The sequence below is a fragment of the Camponotus floridanus genome, unplaced genomic scaffold (genome assembly GCF_003227725.1).
Source record: "Camponotus floridanus strain SB8 unplaced genomic scaffold, Cflo_v7.5 scaffold251, whole genome shotgun sequence".
Lineage (NCBI taxonomy): Eukaryota > Metazoa > Arthropoda > Insecta > Hymenoptera > Formicidae > Camponotus > Camponotus floridanus.
The window spans coordinates 47,576-69,402 of record NW_020229383.1 but is presented as its reverse complement, the minus strand read 5'-3'; the positions used below and the strand labels follow the sequence as shown (position 1 = coordinate 69,402).

At 38.8% G+C, this 21,827-nt stretch overlaps 1 protein-coding gene across 1 annotated transcript; it reads left to right on the top strand.

The window, feature by feature from the left end:
• Nucleotides 1-10,034: 10,034 nt before the first annotated feature.
• Nucleotides 10,035-10,734, top strand: LOC112638162 (proline-rich extensin-like protein EPR1). Its single transcript, XM_025409298.1, has 2 exons — nucleotides 10,035-10,097; nucleotides 10,166-10,734. Exon 2 carries the CDS (start codon nucleotides 10,166-10,168, stop codon nucleotides 10,727-10,729), a length of 564 nt encoding a protein of 187 aa, XP_025265083.1. The 5' UTR covers nucleotides 10,035-10,097; the 3' UTR covers nucleotides 10,730-10,734.
• The last annotated feature ends 11,093 nt before the right edge of the window (nucleotides 10,735-21,827 follow it).

The window sequence follows — 21,827 nt, the reverse complement described above, 5'->3', positions numbered from 1 at the left end:
TGAATATAAAAGAATAATCAAACACACAGGCCGGATCACATTACATGATAACTGTAAACTAACGACTACAGACATGACAATAGAAACAGAAACAATTACTTATAATACAAGTATAGAAACATTTTTACCAGAGTTTAATATAACAATCTCAGAAATTAACGACACACAGAACCACGAATACGAATTCAAAAAGATAATAAATAATCCACTAGAATTAAAAGGATTAAAAAACAAATTAGAAGAAATTAGTAATGACTTAAATAATGACAACAGTAACTTTTTTAAACAAAAACAATTCATCTATACAACAACTTCCAGCGGAGTAACTATTTTAATCATTATAGGATTAATAGCATGGATAATTATCCAACATAGAAAAAAGAAACCTCAACAACCAGCTGTTGTTACATTAGTAGATGAAATTGATAAATCATATGGAATGCCCAAATCAATATTAAAAAGAAATAAAAGCACACGATTTTAAAAATAAAAAAGATATAATAATAAGCTAGATATAAAAACGATTATAATAAACATTGTACACGGGAAATATATTGTAATTAAAATATGAATAAGTATACGTACATTTAAGAGATAGAAAAACTTCGTTCACAACCTCCGTTTTTCTTTTTTAACGGGGGAGGGATGTTATAGCCCGAGAGACTATAACTTATTTTATTAATTATATAAAACATTCGCGAATATCATAAAGAACATTCGCGAGCCGCGCCAAGAACCGCTAACTCAGCGAACTACCGTCGCTCACCGGAAACGCGAAAGACGCTAACGAAGGAATTCGACTTTGAACTTCCTTCGCTTGCATTTTGATCATGAACGCCACAGAAAACCCCCATGACCATATATGGTCATGTTGCCAGGCGATCCCCTCCAAAAAACCCTTCAAAACAGAGGGAATAAAAGCCGTCCACCGCAAATCCGCGGCGGACAGTCACAAGTAATAAATCAATCACTAAAGTAGTGCTGAGTGCTAAGCCGTTAAAATTGTACAACGAAGACACCCAAAGAAATTGTACACGTTCTAAATCTACGAACGAAGCGATTCAGGAAAGGACGACGAAGAGAAGGCTCGAAAGAAACTGATCAATATCAAATAAGCAAATGTAATTGTACTGAAGAGTTATTTAAGATACAATAAAATTGTTGCAAAACAACGATTGGAAGGAATTGGTTGAACTTTCCCGGCTACCCCACACCCTGTGCCGCGCCGGGCACAACAATATATTAACATGTCCAGAAATCTCCCTATATATATGCATACAATATGTAACATATAAATCGAATAAATTTGCATATACGCATATATACTTTACAACAAAACTCAATAAAATAAAGGTATAAATACAATAAATACGCGTCGCGATAGAAATTAACATATATATATATATTAACTTGTCCAACAATATCCCTATATATATACGCATACTATATGCATATGTATTTTGTAACTATTTTAATGTAAATCTAACAATAAAACAAAGGAAGAGATATAATAGACTGCTACCGCGACAAAATTAATCAGCACACAAAACATATATATATATATATATATATATATATATATATATATATATTACAAATATTAACAAATAATTAATATTAATAACCCCAAGATTTTATACAATAATTATTAATCTTATACGATGATTATTAAATACGATTCAGTAAAAACTTGCTGAAATCAATTTTCATAAGCAATATGCGAATACATATCTATACATATACATATACAGGGTCTACCAAAAGTGTGGAAACCCCTAAATATCTCGGAAAATATACGTTTTACAGAAAAGTGTTTCCAACAAAAGTTGTAGGGTTTAAGAAGATCTATATACTGATTCTATCAGTTTGACCTTGGATGGCGTCGTCAAGGTCAGGTCAAGGTCACATTGACTTTTTTAAATGACACCCCCTACATTTGATTGCATATTCTTATAGCTTAATTCAAGAGCTTTCCAAAACACTATAATAATGTTCATTTTTATTAAGTACTTTGCGAGTTATGAGGGTTGAAATAATTTCTTAATTTTACATAAACCATAAAATATCTAGTAAACCATTCATTTTTCGATTATCTTACCTTCATACTTTTATGTACAAAATAATGAAAGGAATCAATTGGTGTAAAGAAAACATACAGTTGTTTTTAAGAAAAAATATGGAATTGTTAATTGCAAATTACATATTTTTTCTTAGAAACAACTATGTGTTTTCTTTACACCAATTGATTCCTCTCATTAATTTGTACATAAAAGTATGAAGGTAAGATAATCGAAAAATGAATGGTTTACTAGATATTTTATGGTTTATGTAAAATTAAGAAATTATTTCAACCCTCATAACTCGCAAAGTACTTAATAAAAATGAACATTATTATAGTGTTTTGGAAAGCTCTTGAATTAAGCTATAAGAATATGCAATCAAATGTAGGGGGTGTCATTTAAAAAAGTCAATGTGACCTTGACCTGACCTTGACGACGCCATCCAAGGTCAAACTGATAGAATCAGTATATAGATCTTCTTAAACCTTACAACTTTTGTTGGAAACACTTTTCTGTAAAACGTATATTTTCCGAGATATTTAGGGGTTTCCACACTTTTGGTAGACCCTGTATATATATATGTGCTAATATAAAAGTCGCCCAAACGAAAATCTTCAAGGAATAAAATATTGTCAGAATCAAAAGACCTCTTGAATAAAAGATCACGGTAGAGCGTACAATGAATTCTTCGAGCACATCCGTCGTGATCATTCTTAGAAGTAAAACGAGCCGCTTTTTCATACGTTGTTCCGAGAATTGTAAGAATAAAATTTCTTTTAGCGACATAATAACTATTAAGCGAAGCGATAATTAATTTCCATATATTCTTATTGTAAAATTTATTGTAATAATAATGGCTTAAAGCATTAGAATTTATTAAAATATTATTCATAGACTTGAGTAATCATTAAAAGTCGACTTTGAAAATTTTAAAATATATACATACAAAACCACAAAAATTCTAATTGTTAAAGCCTTTATTAAATAAATAAAAATATATCTTGTAAATGATAAATCTCAATAATTAGTCTTAAGATAATTATTAAACCTGGGAATAATACGTGTAATATGCCAGTTTAAGCCACGTAAACGAATTTTAAAAGGTAATTCATTTAAAAAATATTACTGTTACTAACGTGTCTTATAAAGAGAAAGAATGCGATGAGCATTCTTCGAAGGACACCCAGCATATCTATTTTTAGAAAAAGAGATAAGCCATCTTCGCATCCGTTGCGTTAGAATCTGCAATCCAAATGCTAAATTTTTCTTTACTAATTATTACTAATTATTAATTTACTAAATATTAATTAATTACTAATTATTAATTTTAACTATATACGCACCATTGTAAAAATCATTGTAATAATAATAGTTTAATACATCAGAATTTACCAAAATATCACTTAAAATTTAAACAATTGCTATAAATCGAACTCAAATTTTCTAATGACATAAATACTATATTATAAAAAATTCTGATTGTTAAAAATCATTATTAAAAATTATTCTAAAATTATTTAATAAATCTAAGACTCAAGACTTGCAATCCCTACCACAAAACTCTCACCCACCACATCGCAAACTCATAGCAGGAAGGGATAGCTCCAGCAGCCGACCCACCAATCACCGAAGAGGCCCACCTCTTCTCCCTACCATTAAACATCGAACCAGAGGAAGGTATTTAAGGCCCCTCTACGGAGCTCTCTACGCCATTAGCCATTAGCCATTAGCCTTTTAGCCTCAGTATCGTCATCCCTGTGTCTCAGCTCTCTCTACGCCATTAGATCTCCAGCTCTCGAAGAGGAAAACACCTAGAAGCCTACCGGACACCTTAACTTATTCGAAAATAACTTAGTCGCGATTTTGATTTTTTTTCTTTCGGGACTTAGTCTCAATCTCTATTAAGAGAGCTGTATCAACACTAACACTTTAATAAAGTGCTACCATCCAGCAACCTCTGAATCTTTGGCCATTCTCTGCGCTGCCTTGCCACTTCTTCAGGTTCTCACCGAGGTCGAGCAATCCAGGGAAGGAGCAGCGGTGCCTTTATTCATCCACTGATCCCGTCACCCGGTAAGGAATTAATAGAATAATAATCATTCTTAACCAACCTCAATAATAACTTTGTACATTAGTTCGATTTATTCTAAATATATTGACAATTTTCCCAGAATCTTACTTGCCCGTATACAGACTTTAAATTTTTCTTTCGAGTTGAATAATTTAAATTTCAACCGATCCTCTGAGAACGCTCAAAGCGTATCCTAGAGTGTAGCGTCGTTCGAGTTAGTCACTCGATGTGCATTGAGTAGCAAATTCTACTCCTCTGCCGCTTTCACGGAGAGCTTCTCTGAAAGAATTTCTCCGTGGATCCTGTGCCGCTGTGACGTGACGTCTTGCACATCGATACTAGACTCAGAATCTAAGACTCGCTCCTAGAGGATCTGTCGAAATAATAGAATTAATGCACTGGCTTACAGGTTAACTATCGAAACATTTTATGAATTTTATACTTATCTGAAGTAAGCCAGCCGCTCTTACCCGTATCCTTGTCTGTACCCCCTGAATCTCCGGACCTCTCGGTGCAACCGCATGCCCTGAAAATTCAAAATATATTAAATAAATCATTAATTGTTGTACCCCAATGAACTGTATGTAGCCGAACGTTTCAACCATGATATGAGAACAAGTGAGATATACTATCATAATCAACATTCGTTTACCTCACAATAATCCATTAAGCCGTATTATTCGTCTTAACTCTATGAACCACCTTGCCGTGACTACATTTACCTTATAAAACCATTCATCTTAACAGGTACCTTTCTACGCATCATCGTAAGTAAACCCCTTTTGTGTTAAATCAATCGCATCAAACATACTAAATAGTCATATTCCCTCGGTAGATGGTTAACCCCCGCCGAACTTCTTCCGTTGGACGCGAAATTCCCCTCCGTGCCGCGGGTATACGCCGCAGGCGTGCCTCCCGGTCGGTACTTAGGCTCCCTACAGCTCGTCAGTTGTTTGCCGACGAGAACGACTTAACAAGCAGAGTAACAAGGTACTCTCCAGTGCGTAGTTTCGCGCCCTCCCGCGCATACCCTTATCGTCCTCCCCGAAACCCTCCAGCGGTTCTTCAAGAGGAACAACAGCCCAGAGCCAGGCCGCCATCGCCCAATTACTCCCCCATCCAGGATTCATCTAATCCCAGCTACTCGCCGGTCAGGACACCGGAAGATCTTCCTTCCATACCGGAAGAACGAAGACCCATAGAACAAAGCACAGAAACTGAGGCTGGTCCATCCAACCCGGGTCAAGTTCTGGATCCCCCTGAACCAAATTTCTACCCGGAACCAGAGGACCTAGTCTTACCAAGCAGTATCCAACCCCTCGCAGGACTAACAGACGAAGATTTTATCGAGATCTACGAATACTCGCAGCGAGATAATTTCTTCAACAACCGCGAATAATAACTATATCTAGATATCGCCTTAGAAATGCTATAGAGAAGAACATTAACTACATACACACATCTATACGTATAACGATATACACTATCTACAACTGTCAAATAATAACAATAATAACAATAATAAAAAATTTGTAAAGCTCTAAGGAAGTAAACTAATAAAAGAAAACAGATCAAAAAGGATAAATTGGGTCAGGTTCAACGCACCTAATTTATTTCCCATCGTCAATCTCTCTCCTGAAAGAAGCGCAAAAGATTCTTAGTCTCTCGGCGTCCTAGGGTATAGCCGGCTTGGCAGGTTGCCCTGAAAAAGAAATAGAGAGAAGTTACAATTGCGTAACAAATAAATACGTGAGAAGTTACGATCGAGACGTAACAACGAAATCTCAAAACGTAACAAAAAATTGGTGGCAGCGGTGGGATCTGCCTAAAGAATCTAAGCTTCGTGGAGAATTGTCGGTGGGATCTGCCTAAAGAATCTAAGCTTCGTGGAGAATTGTCGGTGGGATCTGCCTAAAGAATCTAAGCTTCGTGGAGAATTGTCGGTGGGATCTGCCTAAAGAATCTAAGCTTCGTGGAGAATTGTCGGTGGGATCTGCCTAAAGAATCTAAGCTTCGTGGAGAGTTGTCGATAAATAGAAATAAATTTTTGAAGACGTCATGCAGACCCGATCAAGCTCAGCAAGCTCTGTAGCCGCCGGTGCTACTAGAAAACAATATACGGCAGAAGAAACCGAAATTCTAATGCAAAAATTAAATGAAAAGGAAAGACAAATGAGAGAACAAGCTGAATCTCTGCAAGCTCAGAACGAACATTTAACCAAGATGCAAGAAGAAATGGATCGTAAAGGAAAGGCTGAAGTTCACGAACAACCCGCCATCGAGCAACTAATGGCTTCAATGCAAACGATAACTAGTTGTGTCGAAAGAATTAATTCAAGACTTGCAAACTTAGAACTCGCTCAAAGGGAAGAGAGATATGCCCCGCGTGAAGAACGATCATTTTCCCATCAAACTTCCCAACATCATGACCCTGTAGACCAACCCTCCCCGATACGTCTCAAAGACGCTATCGACACTGTACCAAAATTCGACGGACATAAAATGTCAGTTTTTCATTTTAGCAAAATTTGCGAACGCGCCCTCGACTTGATACCGGTATATCATGAATACCATCTCGTGCAACTTATTATCAATAAACTACAGGGACACGCTTATTCCGCCATAGAAGGAGTAGAATGCCACACCGTACTAGAATTGACCAAACGATTAAAACTCATTTTTGGACCTAACAAATCGGTCGACCAATATAGAGGAGAATTAGCTAACATTTATATGAAACAGAATGAAAATATTTTCGATTATATCGCGAGAGTACAGGAGTTACGCACTGCTATTATAGACGGAGAATCCGATCTATCCGGAAATATCGGCGAACGAAATAAAGACGCTATAGAAGCAACCACAATGAATAGTTTTATTAACGGGCTTCCCTCCGAGTTATTAGTGCGAGTAAAACTAGAGCGCCCAAGAACCTTCGAAGAAGGAATTAGCACAGCTATACAATTATCTAAGACTATCGAAGCGGAGAATATTCGTAAACGAACCCTCTTCCGTCCAAACTTCCAACCACGCGCTGATCTTCCTAACAATACCAGTAATATTGTCCGACGAAATCCTGTACACAATAATATTAACAATAATAATAATAGCGGATATCGACCCTCGTACCGCCCCAATAATGGTCAACCAAATTCTCAACCCCCGTACCCCGTTACACCAAACAAGGCAATAATAACTGCACCACCTCAACATAATTATCAAACTAAGATTTGTCGATATTGTAAAACTCCCGGACATCTTATAGAAGAATGTCGCAAACTCGCCTATAGACGAGCTCAAGAAATGAATCAACCTAGCACCTCGGGAAACGAACGGGGCGTTCCGATGAAAATCGACGTCCGCCGGAACGACCTACAACAAGGACGTCCTGCCTACCTTATTCAAAAAAGGAACAATACAACAACTCCCTCGGAAGAATCCGAACAAACCTCAGAATCTGCCAAATAAATGATACAAGACAAACCATGGAATTACCTACAATTACTTTAACTTCCCCAGATCTGATGAGTTATTGTAAATTTATGGTTGACTCTGGATCAGGGCTTAATCTCATTAAACAAAAATGCTTGGGACCGCACGTTATTCTCGATAAAACCAACTCTCTGGCCCTACAAGGAATAGCATCTGAAACCATTATTACTCTGGGAGTAATTTCAATATTTATACTCGGAGAGTTAACCGAATTTTATGTCATATCCGATTTAATCGGATTCGCTCAAGATGGAATTTTAGGTAACAGATTCCTGAGGGAACGATCTGTTATATTAAATTATAAAGACAATTGCTTGCAGTACGAGGAAGCAAGAATTCCCTTCTCCAACACGAATACCATATGCTTAAAGAAAAGAACAGTTACCCCCTGTTCCTTTTGTATTTCAAATCCTGAAAAACAGAATGGATACGTACCCCGACATGACCCCGCCAAAGGCATATATTTTGGCGAAGCCATCGTCACTAATAACAATGGAAAGGCTTAATGCCTATTTTTAACACTTCTGAGGAAGAAATAACTCTCAACATTCCATCTGTGGAATTACAAGATTTTGATATCTACAACACAAATAATAATTCCTCCGGAACCTTAGGGCCTTCGGAAGAACCTATTCGAACTCCTAATCTCAATAACTCTACTTCTCTACGTCAGCCCTTAGGGGACCTTCCTAAAAATATAGATAACCCTCTATATTTCAATCAAATACACTCTTCACATACTGATAGAGCATCAGATATTTTACAACTCCTCCGCCTCGAGCATCTGAATTCCGAGGAATCAGAGAACATTCAATTATTAGTCCTTAAACATTCCGAGAGATTTCACCTTCCTAGTGAAATTCTTCAAGCAACCAATGCTGCTCAACATTTCATTCCCCACTCTTAACGACATACCCGTTCACACAAAACAGTACAGATTCCCCCCCGTGCACAAGGAAGAAATTAATAGACAAGTGAACGAATTATTGTCTTCAAGATTAATCGAACCCTCAACATCTCCTTATAACTCACCATTGTGGATAGTCCCGAAGAAACCAGACTCGCTGGGAAATAAAAGATGGCGAATGGTAATCGACTACCGGAATCTTAATGAAAAAACGATAGGAGACGCTTATCCCTTACCTAATATAAACTGATATATTAGACCAACTCGGATCCGCCAAATATTTTTCCATATTGGATTTAGCCTCTGGTTTTCACCAAATACCTATGGCAGTTAAAGACGCTCACAAGACCGCTTTTTCTACACCATATGGGCATTATCAGTTTAAAAGAATGCCTTTCGGATTAAAAATGCTCCCGCGACCTTTCAAAGGTTGATGGATAACGTCCTCTCTGGACTTCAAGGAAATGAGTTGTTCGTCTATATGGATGACATCGTCATATATGCGAGATCCCTGAAAGAACATGAAATTAAATTTGAAAGATTAATNTTGAAGTAGCAAATTCTACTCCTCTGCCGCTTTCACGGAGAGCTTCTTTGCAAGAATTTCTCCGTGGATCCTGTGCCGCTGTGACGTGACGTCTTGCACATCGATACTAGACTCAGAATCTAAGACTCGCTCCTAGAGGATCTGTCGAAATAATAGAATTTATGCACTGGCTTACAAGCTAACTATCAAAACATTTTATGAATTTTATACTTATCTGAAGTAAGCCAGCCGCTTCCACCCGTATCCTCGTCTGTATCCTTGAATCTCCAGACCCTCGGTGCAGCCGCATGCTCCTGGAAATTCAGTATATGCTAGATAAATTATCATCCGTTGTACGACAATTTTCCCCGAATCCTACCTGTCCGTATACAGACTTTAAATTTTTCTTTCGAGTTGAATAATTTAAATTTCAACCGACCCTCTGAGAACGCTCGAAGCGTATCCTAGAGTGTAGCGTCGTTCGAGTTAGTCACTCGATGTGCATTGAGTAGCAAATTCTACTCCTCTGCCGCTTTCACGGAGAGCTTCTTTGCAAGAATTTCTCCGTGGATCCTGTGCCGCTGTGACGTGACGTCTTGCACATCGATACTAGACTCAGAATCTAAGACTCGCTCCTAGAGGATCTGTCGAAATAATAGAATTAATGCACTGGCTTACAAGTTAACTATCGAAAACATTTTATGAATTTTATACTTATCTGAAGTAAGCCAGCCGCTCTTACCCGTATCCTTGTCTGTACCCCCTGAATCTCCGGACCTCGCGGTGCAACCGCATGCCCCTGAAAAATTCAAAATATATTAAATAAATCATTAATTGCTGTACCCCAATGAACTGTATATAGCCGAACGTTTCAACCATGATATGAGAACGAGTGAGATATACCATCATAATCTACATTCGTTTATCTCATAATAATCCGTTAAGCCGTATTATTCGTCTTAACTCTATGAACCACCTTGCTGTGACTACATTTACCTTATAAAACCATTCATCTTAACAGGTACCTTTCTACGCATCATCGTAAGTAAACCCCTTTTGTGTTAAATCAATCGCATCAAACATACTAAATAGTCGTATTCCCTCGGTAGATGGTTAACCCCCGCCGAACTTCTTCCGTTGGACGCGAAATTCCCCTCCGTGCCGCGGGTATACGCCGCAGGCGTGCCTCCCGGTCGGTACTTAGGCTCCCTACAGCTCGTCAGTTGTTTGCCGACGAGAACGACTTAACAAGCAGAGTAACAAGGTACTCTCCAGTGCGTAGTTTCGCGCCCTCCCGCGCATACCCTTATCGTCCTCCCCGAAACCCTCCAGCGGTTCTTCAAGAGGAACAACAGCCCAGAGCCAGGCCGCCATCGCCCAATTACTCCCCCATCCAGGATTCATCTAATCCCAGCTACTCGCCGGTCAGGACACCGGAAGATCTTCCTTCCATACCGGAAGAACGAAGACCCATAGAACAAAGCACAGAAACTGAGGCTGGTCCATCCAACCCAGGTCAAGTTCTGGATCCCCCTGAACCAAATTTCTACCCGGAACCAGAGGACCTAGTCTTACCAAGCAGTATCCAACCCCTCGCAGGACTAACAGACGAAGATTTTATCGAGATCTACGAATACTTGCAGCGAGATAATTTCTTCAACAACCGCGAATAATAACCATATCTAGATATCGCCTTAGAAATGCTATAGAGAAGAACATTAACTACATACACACATCTATACGTATAACGATATACACTATCTACAACTGTCAAATAATAACAATAATAACAATAATAAAGAATTTGTAAAGCTCTAAGGAAGTAAACTAATAAAAGAAAACAGATCAAAAAAGGATAAATTGGGTCAGGTTCAACGCACCTAATCTATTTCCCATCGTCAATCCCTCTCCTGAAAGAAGCGCAAAAGATTCTTAGTCTCTCGGCGTCCTAGGGTATAGCCGGCTTGGCAGGTTGCCCTGAAAAAGAAATAGAGAGAAGTTACAATTGCGTAACAAATAAATACGTGAGAAGTTACGATCGAGACGTAACAACGAAATCTCAAAACGTAACAAAAAAAATTGGTGGCAGCGGTGGGATCTGCCAAAAGAATCTAAGCTTCGTGGAGAATTAGCGGTGGGATCTGCCTAAAGAATCTAAGCTTCGTGGAGAATTGTCGGTGGGATCTGCCTAAAGAATCTAAGCTTCGTGGAGAGTTGTCGATAAATAGAAATAAATTTTTGAAGACGTCATGCAGACCCGATCAAGCTCAGCAAGCTCTGTAGCCGCCGGTGCTACTAGAAAACAATATACGGCAGAAGAAACCGAAATTTTAATGCAAAAATTAAATGAAAAGGAAAGACAAATGAGAGAACAAGCTGAATCTCTGCAAGCTCAGAACGAACATTTAACAAAGATGCAAGAAGAAATGGATCGTAAAGGAAAGGCTGAAGTTCACGAACAACCCGCCATCGAGCAACTAATGGCTTCAATGCAAACGATAACTAGTTGTGTCGAAAGAATTAATTCAAGACTTGCAAACTTAGAACTCGCTCAAAGGGAAGAGAGATATGCCCCGCGTGAAGAACGATCATTTTCCCATCAAACTTCCCAACATCATGACCCTGTAGACCAACCCTCCCCGATACGTCTCAAAGACGCTATCGACACTGTACCAAAATTCGACGGACATAAAATGTCAGTTTTTCATTTTAGCAAAATTTGCGAACGCGCCCTCGACTTGATACCGGTATATCATGAATACCATCTCGTGCAACTTATTATCAATAAACTACAGGGACACGCTTATTCCGCCATAGAAGGAGTAGAATGCCACACCGTACTAGAATTGACCAAACGATTAAAACTCATTTTTGGACCTAACAAATCGGTCGACCAATATAGAGGAGAATTAGCTAACATTTATATGAAACAGAATGAAAATATTTTCGATTATATCGCGAGAGTACAGGAGTTACGCACTGCTATTATAGACGGAGAATCCGATCTATCCGGAAATATCGGCGAACGAAATAAAGACGCTATAGAAGCAACCACAATGAATAGTTTTATTAACGGGCTTCCCTCCGAGTTATTAGTGCGAGTAAAACTAGAGCGCCCAAGAACCTTCGAAGAAGGAATTAGCACAGCTATACAATTATCTAAGACTATCGAAGCGGAGAATATTCGTAAACGAACCCTCTTCCGTCCCAACTTCCAACCACGCGCTGATCTTCCTAACAATACCAGTAATATTGTCCGACGAAATCCTGTACACAATAATATTAACAATAATAATAATAGCGGATATCGACCCTCGTACCGCCCCAACAATGGCCAACCAAATTCTCAACCCCCGTACCCCGTTGCACCAAACAAGGCAATAATAACTGCACCACCTCAACATAATTATCAAACTAAGATTTGTCGATATTGTAAAACTCCCGGACATCTTATAGAAGAATGTCGCAAACTCGCCTATAGACGAGCTCAAGAAATGAATCAACCTAGCACCTCGGGAAACGAACGGGGCGTTCCGATGAAAATCGACGTCCGCCGGAACGACCTACAACAAGGACGTCCTGCTTACCTTATTCAAAAAAAGATCAATACAACAACTCCCTCGGAAGAACCCGAACAAACCTCAGAATCTGCCAAATAAATGATACAAGGCAAACCATGGAACTACCTACAATTACTTTAACTTCTCCAGATTTAATGAATTATTGTAAATTTATGGTTGACTCTGGATCAGGGCTTAATCTCATTAAACAAAAATGCTTGGGACCGCACGTTATTCTCGATAAAACCAACTCCCTGGCCCTACAAGGAATAGCATCTGAAACCATTATTACTCTGGGAGTAATTTCAATATTTATACTCGGAGAGTTAACCGAATTTTATGTCATATCCGATTTAATCGGATTCGCTCAAGATGGAATTTTAGGTAACAGATTCCTGAGGGAACGATCTGTTATATTAAATTATAAAGACAATTGCTTACAATACGAAGAAACAAGAATTCCTTTCTCCAACACAAATACCATATGCTTAAAGAAAAGAACAGTTACCCCCTGTTCCTTTTGTATTTCAAATCCCGAAAAACAAAATGGATACGTACCCCGACATGACCCCGCCAAAGGCATATATTTTGGCGAAGCCATCGTCATAACAACGGAAAGGCTTATATGCCTATTTTTAACACTTCTGAGGAAGAAATAACTCTCAACATTCCATCTGTAGAACTACAAGATTTTGATATCTACAACACAAATAATAATTCCTCCGGAACCTTAGGGCCTTCGGAAGAACCTATTCAAACTTCTAATCTCAATAACTCTACTTCTCTACGTCAGCCCTTAGGGGATCTTCCTAAAAATATAGATAACCCTCTATATTTCAATCAAATACACTCTTCACATACTGATAGAGCATCAGATATTTTACAACTCCTCCGCCTCGAGCATCTGAATTCCGAGGAATCAGAAAACATTCAATTATTAGTCCTTAAACATTCCGAGAGATTTCACCTTCCTAGTGAAATTCTTCAAGCAACTAATGCTGCACAACATTTCATTCCCACTCTTAACGACATACCCGTTCACACAAAACAGTACAGATTCCCCCCCGTACACAAGGAAGAAATTAATAGACAAGTGAACGAATTATTGTCTTCAAGCTTAATCGAACCCTCAACATCTCCTTATAACTCACCATTGTGGATAGTTCCGAAGAAACCAAACTCGCTGGGAAATAAAAGATGGCGAATGGTAATCGACTACCGAAATCTTAATGAAAAAACGATAGGAGACGCTTATCCCTTACCTAATATAACTGATATATTAGACCAACTCGGATCCGCCAAATATTTTTCCATATTGGATTTAGCCTCTGGTTTTCACCAAATACCTATGGCAGTTAAAGACGCTCATAAGACCGCTTTTTCTACACCATACGGGCATTATCAGTTTAAAAGAATGCCTTTCGGATTTAAAAAATGCTCCCGCAACCTTTCAAAGGTTGATGGATAACGTCCTCTCTGGACTCCAAGGAAATGAGTTGTTCGTCTATATGGATGACATCGTCATATATGCGAGATCCCTGAAAGAACATGAAATTAAATTTGAAAGATTAATGCAAAGATTAAAAGCCGCAAATTTAAAATTACAACCAGATAAGTGCGAATTCTTAAGACGTGAAGTGATGTATCTGGGACATATAATCGGATCAGGTGGAGTTAAACCCGATCCCGCTAAAGTAAAAGCAATTATGAATTTTCCGACCCCAAGGAATCCCAAAAACATCAAACAATTCTTAGGATTAGCCGGATATTACAGGAGATTTATACCTAATTTTTCAAAAGTCGCGAAACCTTTAACAGATCTTTTGAAGAAAGACCGAAAGTTTGAATGGACTATAAAACACGAAGAAGCCTTCGACATCCTAAGAAATTCGCTCTGTTCCGAACCTATTTTACAATACCCTGACTTTACCAAACTATTTATATTGACCACTGATGCATCCGGATATGCAGTAGGAGGGGTCCTTAGCCAAGGACCGATCGGAAAAGATCTCCCCGTCGCTTACACTTCCCGCATTCTGAATCCTGCAGATCAAAATTATTCAACAATAGAAAAAGAATGTTTAGCTATCATTTACTGTGTAACTCACTTTCGACCATACCTATACGGAAGATTATTCACCATAGTAACCGATCATAAACCATTAGTTTGGCTGCACTCTGTTAAGGATCCTTCATCCAGATTATGGAAATGGAGAACGAAAATATCAGAATATCAATACGAGATACAATATAAGAAGGGAACGTTAAATAATAACGCTGATGCGCTATCTAGAAACCCACCTGTTAATCCAGCCGCTCCGCTGTTCCTTATCGATGACGCTGAGTATTCTTCTGATGAATCCATATTCTCGCATAAACCTCAAAAATCTCGAGGAAATCCCAACGAACCTGAAAAACAAAACAAAGAAATTAGGCAACAAAAATCAAAACCCCCACAACCACCTACTCGAAACCCCCTTTCTCCCAGAATTCCAACCCCAGAAGATCTTCAAAATCACCCCGCCGAACAAGAAGATAATGATAACTATACACTCAGCATTGAAGAAGTGACCGATTCCACTGAAAGCGATGACGAAAATTACGAAGAAATACTAGACTCTAACATCGTACCATACCGACCAGCTCCACCCGTTCCTCCGCCGTGGAGCCGAGCTTTAGCGCGAGAAGCCAGAGGAAGCTTATTACAGCAAAAAGACAATCATATTATTTTTATTTATTTAAATGGAGCCCCTTACGATAGAGGTGCGAAAGCCTACCAAGAAGCTAATTTACTTCCCAAATATGAGGGCCTAACTTTTGAAAGAGCAAGGGTATGTACCGTAAAGGGAAACACTCTGATTGCCCTCTCTATCAAGCACAATGACCGAACCCTCGTAAAAGCTCAAAATCTTAAAAATTGTTTGCGTTCTTTAGTAGACGTCATTACCGAAATCGGACTTCCTTCCTTGAGTATCAACAAGACCGAACGTTTCGATGACCTTCCATGGTCATACATCTTAAATCAACTTAAAAGACATCTACAAGAATTACCAATTTACATAACAATATGCTTGGATTTAATCCAAACACCTGAAATAAACAATCGACAAACCCTAATTTCAGAAAATCACGCCTCTGCTGTTGGTGGACATAAAGGCGTGACGAAAACCTACAATCGTCTTAGACCTCAGTATTATTGGAAAACAATGAAAAAGGACATTCAAGAATTTATTAGAAATTGCCGCGATTGTCAACTAAAGAAATTAACCAGAGTAAAAACTAAACAACCTATGGTTATCACGGATATTCCCGGTTCTGCTTTCGACAAATTATCTTTAGACATTATGGGACCTCTACCCATAACCACGAAAAGTAACCAATATATACTAACAATGCAAGATTTACTAACTAAATATTCTGTTGCCGTACCATTAAGAGAAGCTACGTCCTTAACAATTGCAGACGCTTTCACGAAAGATTTTATTTGCATTTATGGTACACTTCGTGCTATATTAACCGATCAAGGAACGAACTTCCTGTCTTCTTTAATGCGACAATTAACCAAGAGATTTCATATCCAACATTTTAGAACTACCGCATATTATCCACAGTCTAATGGATCCTTGGAGAGATCTCATCATGTGCTGACTGAATATCTAAAAACCCAGATAGACAAGGAAACAAATTGGAATGAGTATATCAGACTTGCCATGTTTTCGTATAACACCAGCGTTCACGAAGGCACAAGATACTCACCTTATGAGTTAGTTTTCGGACGAATAGCCCGATTACCCTCAGCTCATCCTATTATTGAAGAGAATATCGAACCTACGTATCATGAATATACCGGGTGTTTCAGACCACCCGTACACCCCATTTTAAAGCAAAGGAAGTGGTTATTTTGAAAAATGTTTCAGACAAAAGTTGTTAAAGATGAAGTAATGCATTACATGGGTAAATTTGATTGACCTTGGGTGGCGTCGTGAAGGTCATGTCAAGGTCGACTTGAATTTTTTAAATGGGAACCCATATTTTTCATTGCATATTCTTGTAACTGACATCAAGACGTTTTCAAAACACTGGTTACAAAGTCTTTTTAGTTGAAATCTTCCTGAATTATAAGACTTCAAAATTTCAATACCGCTGGCGTCAGCATTACCTACGATGTACCGCGTGGAGGTCGCACGGATATCGAATTTACATCTCTTCGGGGTGCTTAAGGGGGGATCCTGCTTTAGGAGTCCTAAAAAAAGCGTTTTTGAAGGAATTTTTTTAGGACAGAAGAAAATAAGCAAGTCTAGCGAACTTTTCAGATTACTTTATTGCATATTTGAACATTAAAAAAAAATTTTTTTGAGAGAAAAATATTCAAACGCAGCCGATTTTTATGCACATTTGCGCAACACCTTGTAATTGCAGTCTCCAATCGGCGGGAAAGATGAAGCTTGTAGTTTTCGTCTGAAAAAAAAATCCCAAACAAAATTTCAATTTTCATTTATTTTTCTTCTAGATGAACTAAGAAAAACCCAAAAAATTGTGAAATTTAAAATTTTTCTCAGGTTTGAAAAAAAATGTGCTTTTTTAAAAAAAAAAATTATTTCAACTTGCTTAAAAAGTTGTTTAGAAATTTTTTTCGTAAAATCTTTTTAGTTCAAATAGAAGAGAATGTAAAACTGAAGCTAACAAGCCTTGGTTTGTTTTGATTGAACGTCTAGTTTTCTTGCAATCTCGCCCGCCAATTTAGAAAAGTCGTAAAAACAAAAACTCGAGAAAACGCGCTTTAAAGTTTACGATCAGAAAAAATGTTAATTTCCGATTACTTACAGTAATAATGCGCTAATCAGCTATTCCTGCGCCATAAAGTAAACCTTCAACTTCCTCAAAAAACTCATTTTGATGCAGTTGCTCGAGTCTACGGGCCGTGCGAGCTTCCTTGCTAGAAAAAGACGTACGCCGGTTTTCCCTCTCGATCCGTTGTGTGTCGACGTTATCCGCAAACATCTTACATAGCTGGCCGATTTTTAAATCGAGCAGTTGCATGGTACTTAAAACTGCAGAATATCCTTCGTTGAACATTCCTGCAGCCATGTACGCAGCAATTTCAACGATTTTTCGGCCAGAATTTAGATGTTTTGGGCTCATGCGCCAGACAGTGGAGTTGAATGATTCGTTTGAATTTTGCGTGTGCCCGCCTAAGCATCGCGTCAAAAGTTCGTCGTTTGAGAGCTCTTCGTAGATTGGACGAATATGTTTCTCCACATTTTCGTCAATCAATCGAGCAGGATGCTTGAAAGACGCAAGAGAATTCGTGGCTTCAGCTTTGCGCCATTCACACCAGCTTTCTGCGCCTGCCGGACAATTCTCGTGGCGAGGAGATTCATCACTCGAACAATAATGATCCAGCGTTGCAATTACAGCTTTTTTCAAATCTTCGACAGAATTAATATTTCTTCTGATTGCCAAACCATAATAGATTGTTAACTTTTTAATGATGCTCTCCGTCAACCGCTTTTTACCTCCGAGTTTCTGTTCCTTCCTTTTATTTCGGAGTCGAGTACCCATACGCTTTTGCACATGCCCCACGCACTCATTTTTAATAACAGGGCAATCGTTACCGTATGGATTCATTTTAAGAATACCAGCAAAAGTTTTCGAATCGCCGTCACCGATATAATTCGTATACTTTACTCCGAATTTTTCAACAGATCTTAAAAACATTTCCACGATTGAATCCACCTCCATCTTCCCTGCTGAACCGTCGTGATTTGAGGAGCATGATTCTTTATGATCTTCATACCATTCCTCAAATTGGTCATTATCTAATGTGTTTTTATTTAGGACACATGTATAACAATACGCACTTTTAACGATAAGGTCGACTACTTTGCCAGAGTAATATGCAATCAGAGTTGTTACACCGAACAATGAAGTGAAGCCACGTTTTTTCCACGATCCATCGCCGGAAACTTTGAAACAATTTGCAGTTTGCTCATTTTCTACATTTTTTTCTTGCTCTTCTTTGACAGCTTTTTTACAGACACTTTCAAACATTAATTTCGATGCTGAGTATAAATGCTGCACTATTTTGTCATATGTTGATTTCGCCAAACCTTGACATATATCCATAAGTCCACAAAACACATTGATGCCTTCTCGTCCAACACCAAGAAGCCTCATCACAAACACAATTCGTCTATTTATTTCGTAACCGGTGTTTATTAACGGTCCTGAATTGATTTCTCGTCGACCGCACATACATGACAATACAATTTTGAAACCCAAGCCTCGATGCCCGCTCTCTGCAAAGGTTATGTTTTGTTTACAAGATCTGCATATTACTATGTCAGAAATTGCGAGAAACACTGTCAAAAATTCAATTATTCGGTAACAATGACCTGGATGTACAATTATATTTTCGGTGCTTGCGGTGGCTAATTTCTTCGCACTACTGCTTGTGTTGCACTCTGCATTGTCTGGTTCACTTGTGAATCGATTCCCGTGGAATCTGCGTTTTCGTGGCTTCGCAGAACGATCACTGCTTGATTTTTCACCTTTGGGATAACTTGACATGATATTGCGTGATTAGCGATGTGCACTCGACAAGACACAGAGCAAAACTAACCGTTGACGCTAGAAGCAACTCCGTAGAAGCACGTACACAGAGAGAGGAATAATATAGTTATAATCCGTACTATAGCTTATAGCTCATGTACACAGCACTTCTACGAATAAAAATATTGTTTCCAACGACCGGTTTTGAACCTTTTCAGGTATATAGTTCGGAGTTATTCGACCGAGGGAAGGAGCGCGCGCTCCAACTGCCCGAGCGTTCGTATACCTGCTCGACACCCCACTGCGTTTAGTGCTGTATCTGTAAAAATATTGTAAATTCGCCTCTCTAACTTTGGATACATATTCTTAGATACATTAGGAATAGATTTAAACAATAAAAAAAAAATCGATTTTTTGAGCCTCCTAAAGCAGGATCCCCCCTTAAACTGAGTCCCCTTGCCTCTCACGTGTGTATGTACTATGTGCAGCGCGCAGTCAAAGAGAAGGACCCCGGGGTTCGTCAGTCCCCCAATATCTTACAACTCTAAACCCTCTCTGCTGTGTATTTTCAAGTGAGATAATGTTCAAACTGAGCACCGTTATTTGCGATGCAAGCATCTACTCTGGTTTAGAAGGAATTGGTTGCTCGAAGAATTTCATCAGCATTTAAGAATTGAATTGCTTCTCTTATCCTACGAATCATGTCGTCCCTTGTAGTTGGGCGTTCACGATACACCAAGTCTTTTACCCTTCCCCACAAATAATAATCCAGGATAGTGAGGTCTGGCGAGCGGGGTGGATAATTGATCGGACCATATTTGCCTATCCACCTATTGGGAAACATAGTATTTAGTACTGCACGGGCAATTCTTGATGTATGTGACGGGCATCCATCTTGTTGGAACCACATATCCAGGCGCAATCGCAGAGGTAGATTTTCTAATAAGACAGGAAGTCTTCTGTCTCTATCAAGGCTGAATATCTAACAGCGTTTAAATTTTCTTCAAAGAAAATAGGACCTATGATCTGGCTTCCAATAATGCCGCACCAAACATTCACCTTCCAAATATGCTGATGATCTATTTCTCTCAACCAGTGAGGATTAACTTGCGACCAATAACGACAGTTCCACGTATTGACACTTCCATCACATTTGAATGTAGATTCATCAGAAAATAAAATTTTGTGATGAAAATTAGGTGGTTGTTGTCTTATCCAGTTGAAAAATGCAAGTCTATTTTGACAATCATCATAATTTACAGCTTGGTGAAGAGACATTCGATAAGGGTGAAACTTGTTTTGACTCAAAATGCGCCAGATACTGGTAAGACTAACTCCAGAATCTATTTCTCGGCGTCTCAAGGAATCATGAGGATTCAATTCTGTTGATGCAAGAATTTCCGCTGCTCTTTCATTCCTAATTGGACGGCGGATCTGTCGATTTTTGTTATGTTGAGGCTGAACGACACCTTCGGTCCTGACTCGGTTAGCTAAACGTGAAAAAACGTTACGCGAGTGAGGAGTCCGATCAGGAAATCGCTCTTGCCACAATCTTTCTGCTGCAGCGAATGTACCTCGACACTCACCCAAAATTAGCAACATATCATATGCTTCTTCATTCGAATAGGACATGGCTATGACGATATGAATTAACCCGAATTAAATTATTCCGAGAGCAGGAATAGCGCGAGATTCGACCCTGGGTCGGGAAGACGACGACGGAATCGTCAGAGCGAAAGCGACTAACAAAAGCTATAAAACAAATGATGATAATTCCGAATCGTAAAACTTTTCTTTCACAAACCTGGGGCATCTGCTACGACGTAATTGCTACTTCGAAGTTTACCGATCCTTCTTTTGTTTTATAAGTACTTAGGTTTTGTTAGTTCTGCCGATCCTTCGTCCCGCAAACACGTCGTCGTCTTCCCGACCCAGGGTCGAATCTCGCGCTATTCCTGCTCTCGGAATAATTTAATTCGGGTTAATTCATATCGTCATAGCCATGTCCTATTCGAATGAAGAAGCATATGATATGTTGCTAATTTTGGGTGAGTGTCGAGGTACATTCGCTGCAGCAGAAAGATTGTGGCAAGAGCGATTTCCTGATCGGACTCCTCACTCGCGTAACGTTTTTTCACGTTTAGCTAACCGAGTCAGGACCGAAGGTGTCGTTCAGCCTCAACATAACAAAAATCGACAGATCCGCCGTCCAATTAGGAATGAAAGAGCAGCGGAAATTCTTGCATCAACAGAATTGAATCCTCATGATTCCTTGAGACGCCGAGAAATAGATTCTGGAGTTAGTCTTACCAGTATCTGGCGCATTTTGAGTCAAAACAAGTTTCACTCTTATCGAATGTCTCTTCACCAAGCTGTAAATTATGATGATTGTCAAAATAGACTTGCATTTTGCAACTGGATAAGACAACAACCACCTAATTTTCATCACAAAATTTTATTTTCTGATGAATCTACATTCAAATGTGATGGAAGTGTCAATACGTGGAACTGTCGTTATTGGTCGCAAGTTAATCCTCACTGGTTGAGAGAAATAGATCATCAGCATATTTGGAAGGTGAATGTTTGGTGCGGCATTATTGGAAGCCAGATCATAGGTCCTATTTTCTTTGAAGAAAATTTAAACGCTGTTAGATATTCA

What these genes read in the sequence shown, in the direction of transcription:
- LOC112638162 (XM_025409298.1), top strand. Translation starts at nt 10,166, where the DNA reads ATGGTTAACCCCCGCCGAACTTCTTCCGTTGGACGCGAAATTCCCCTC.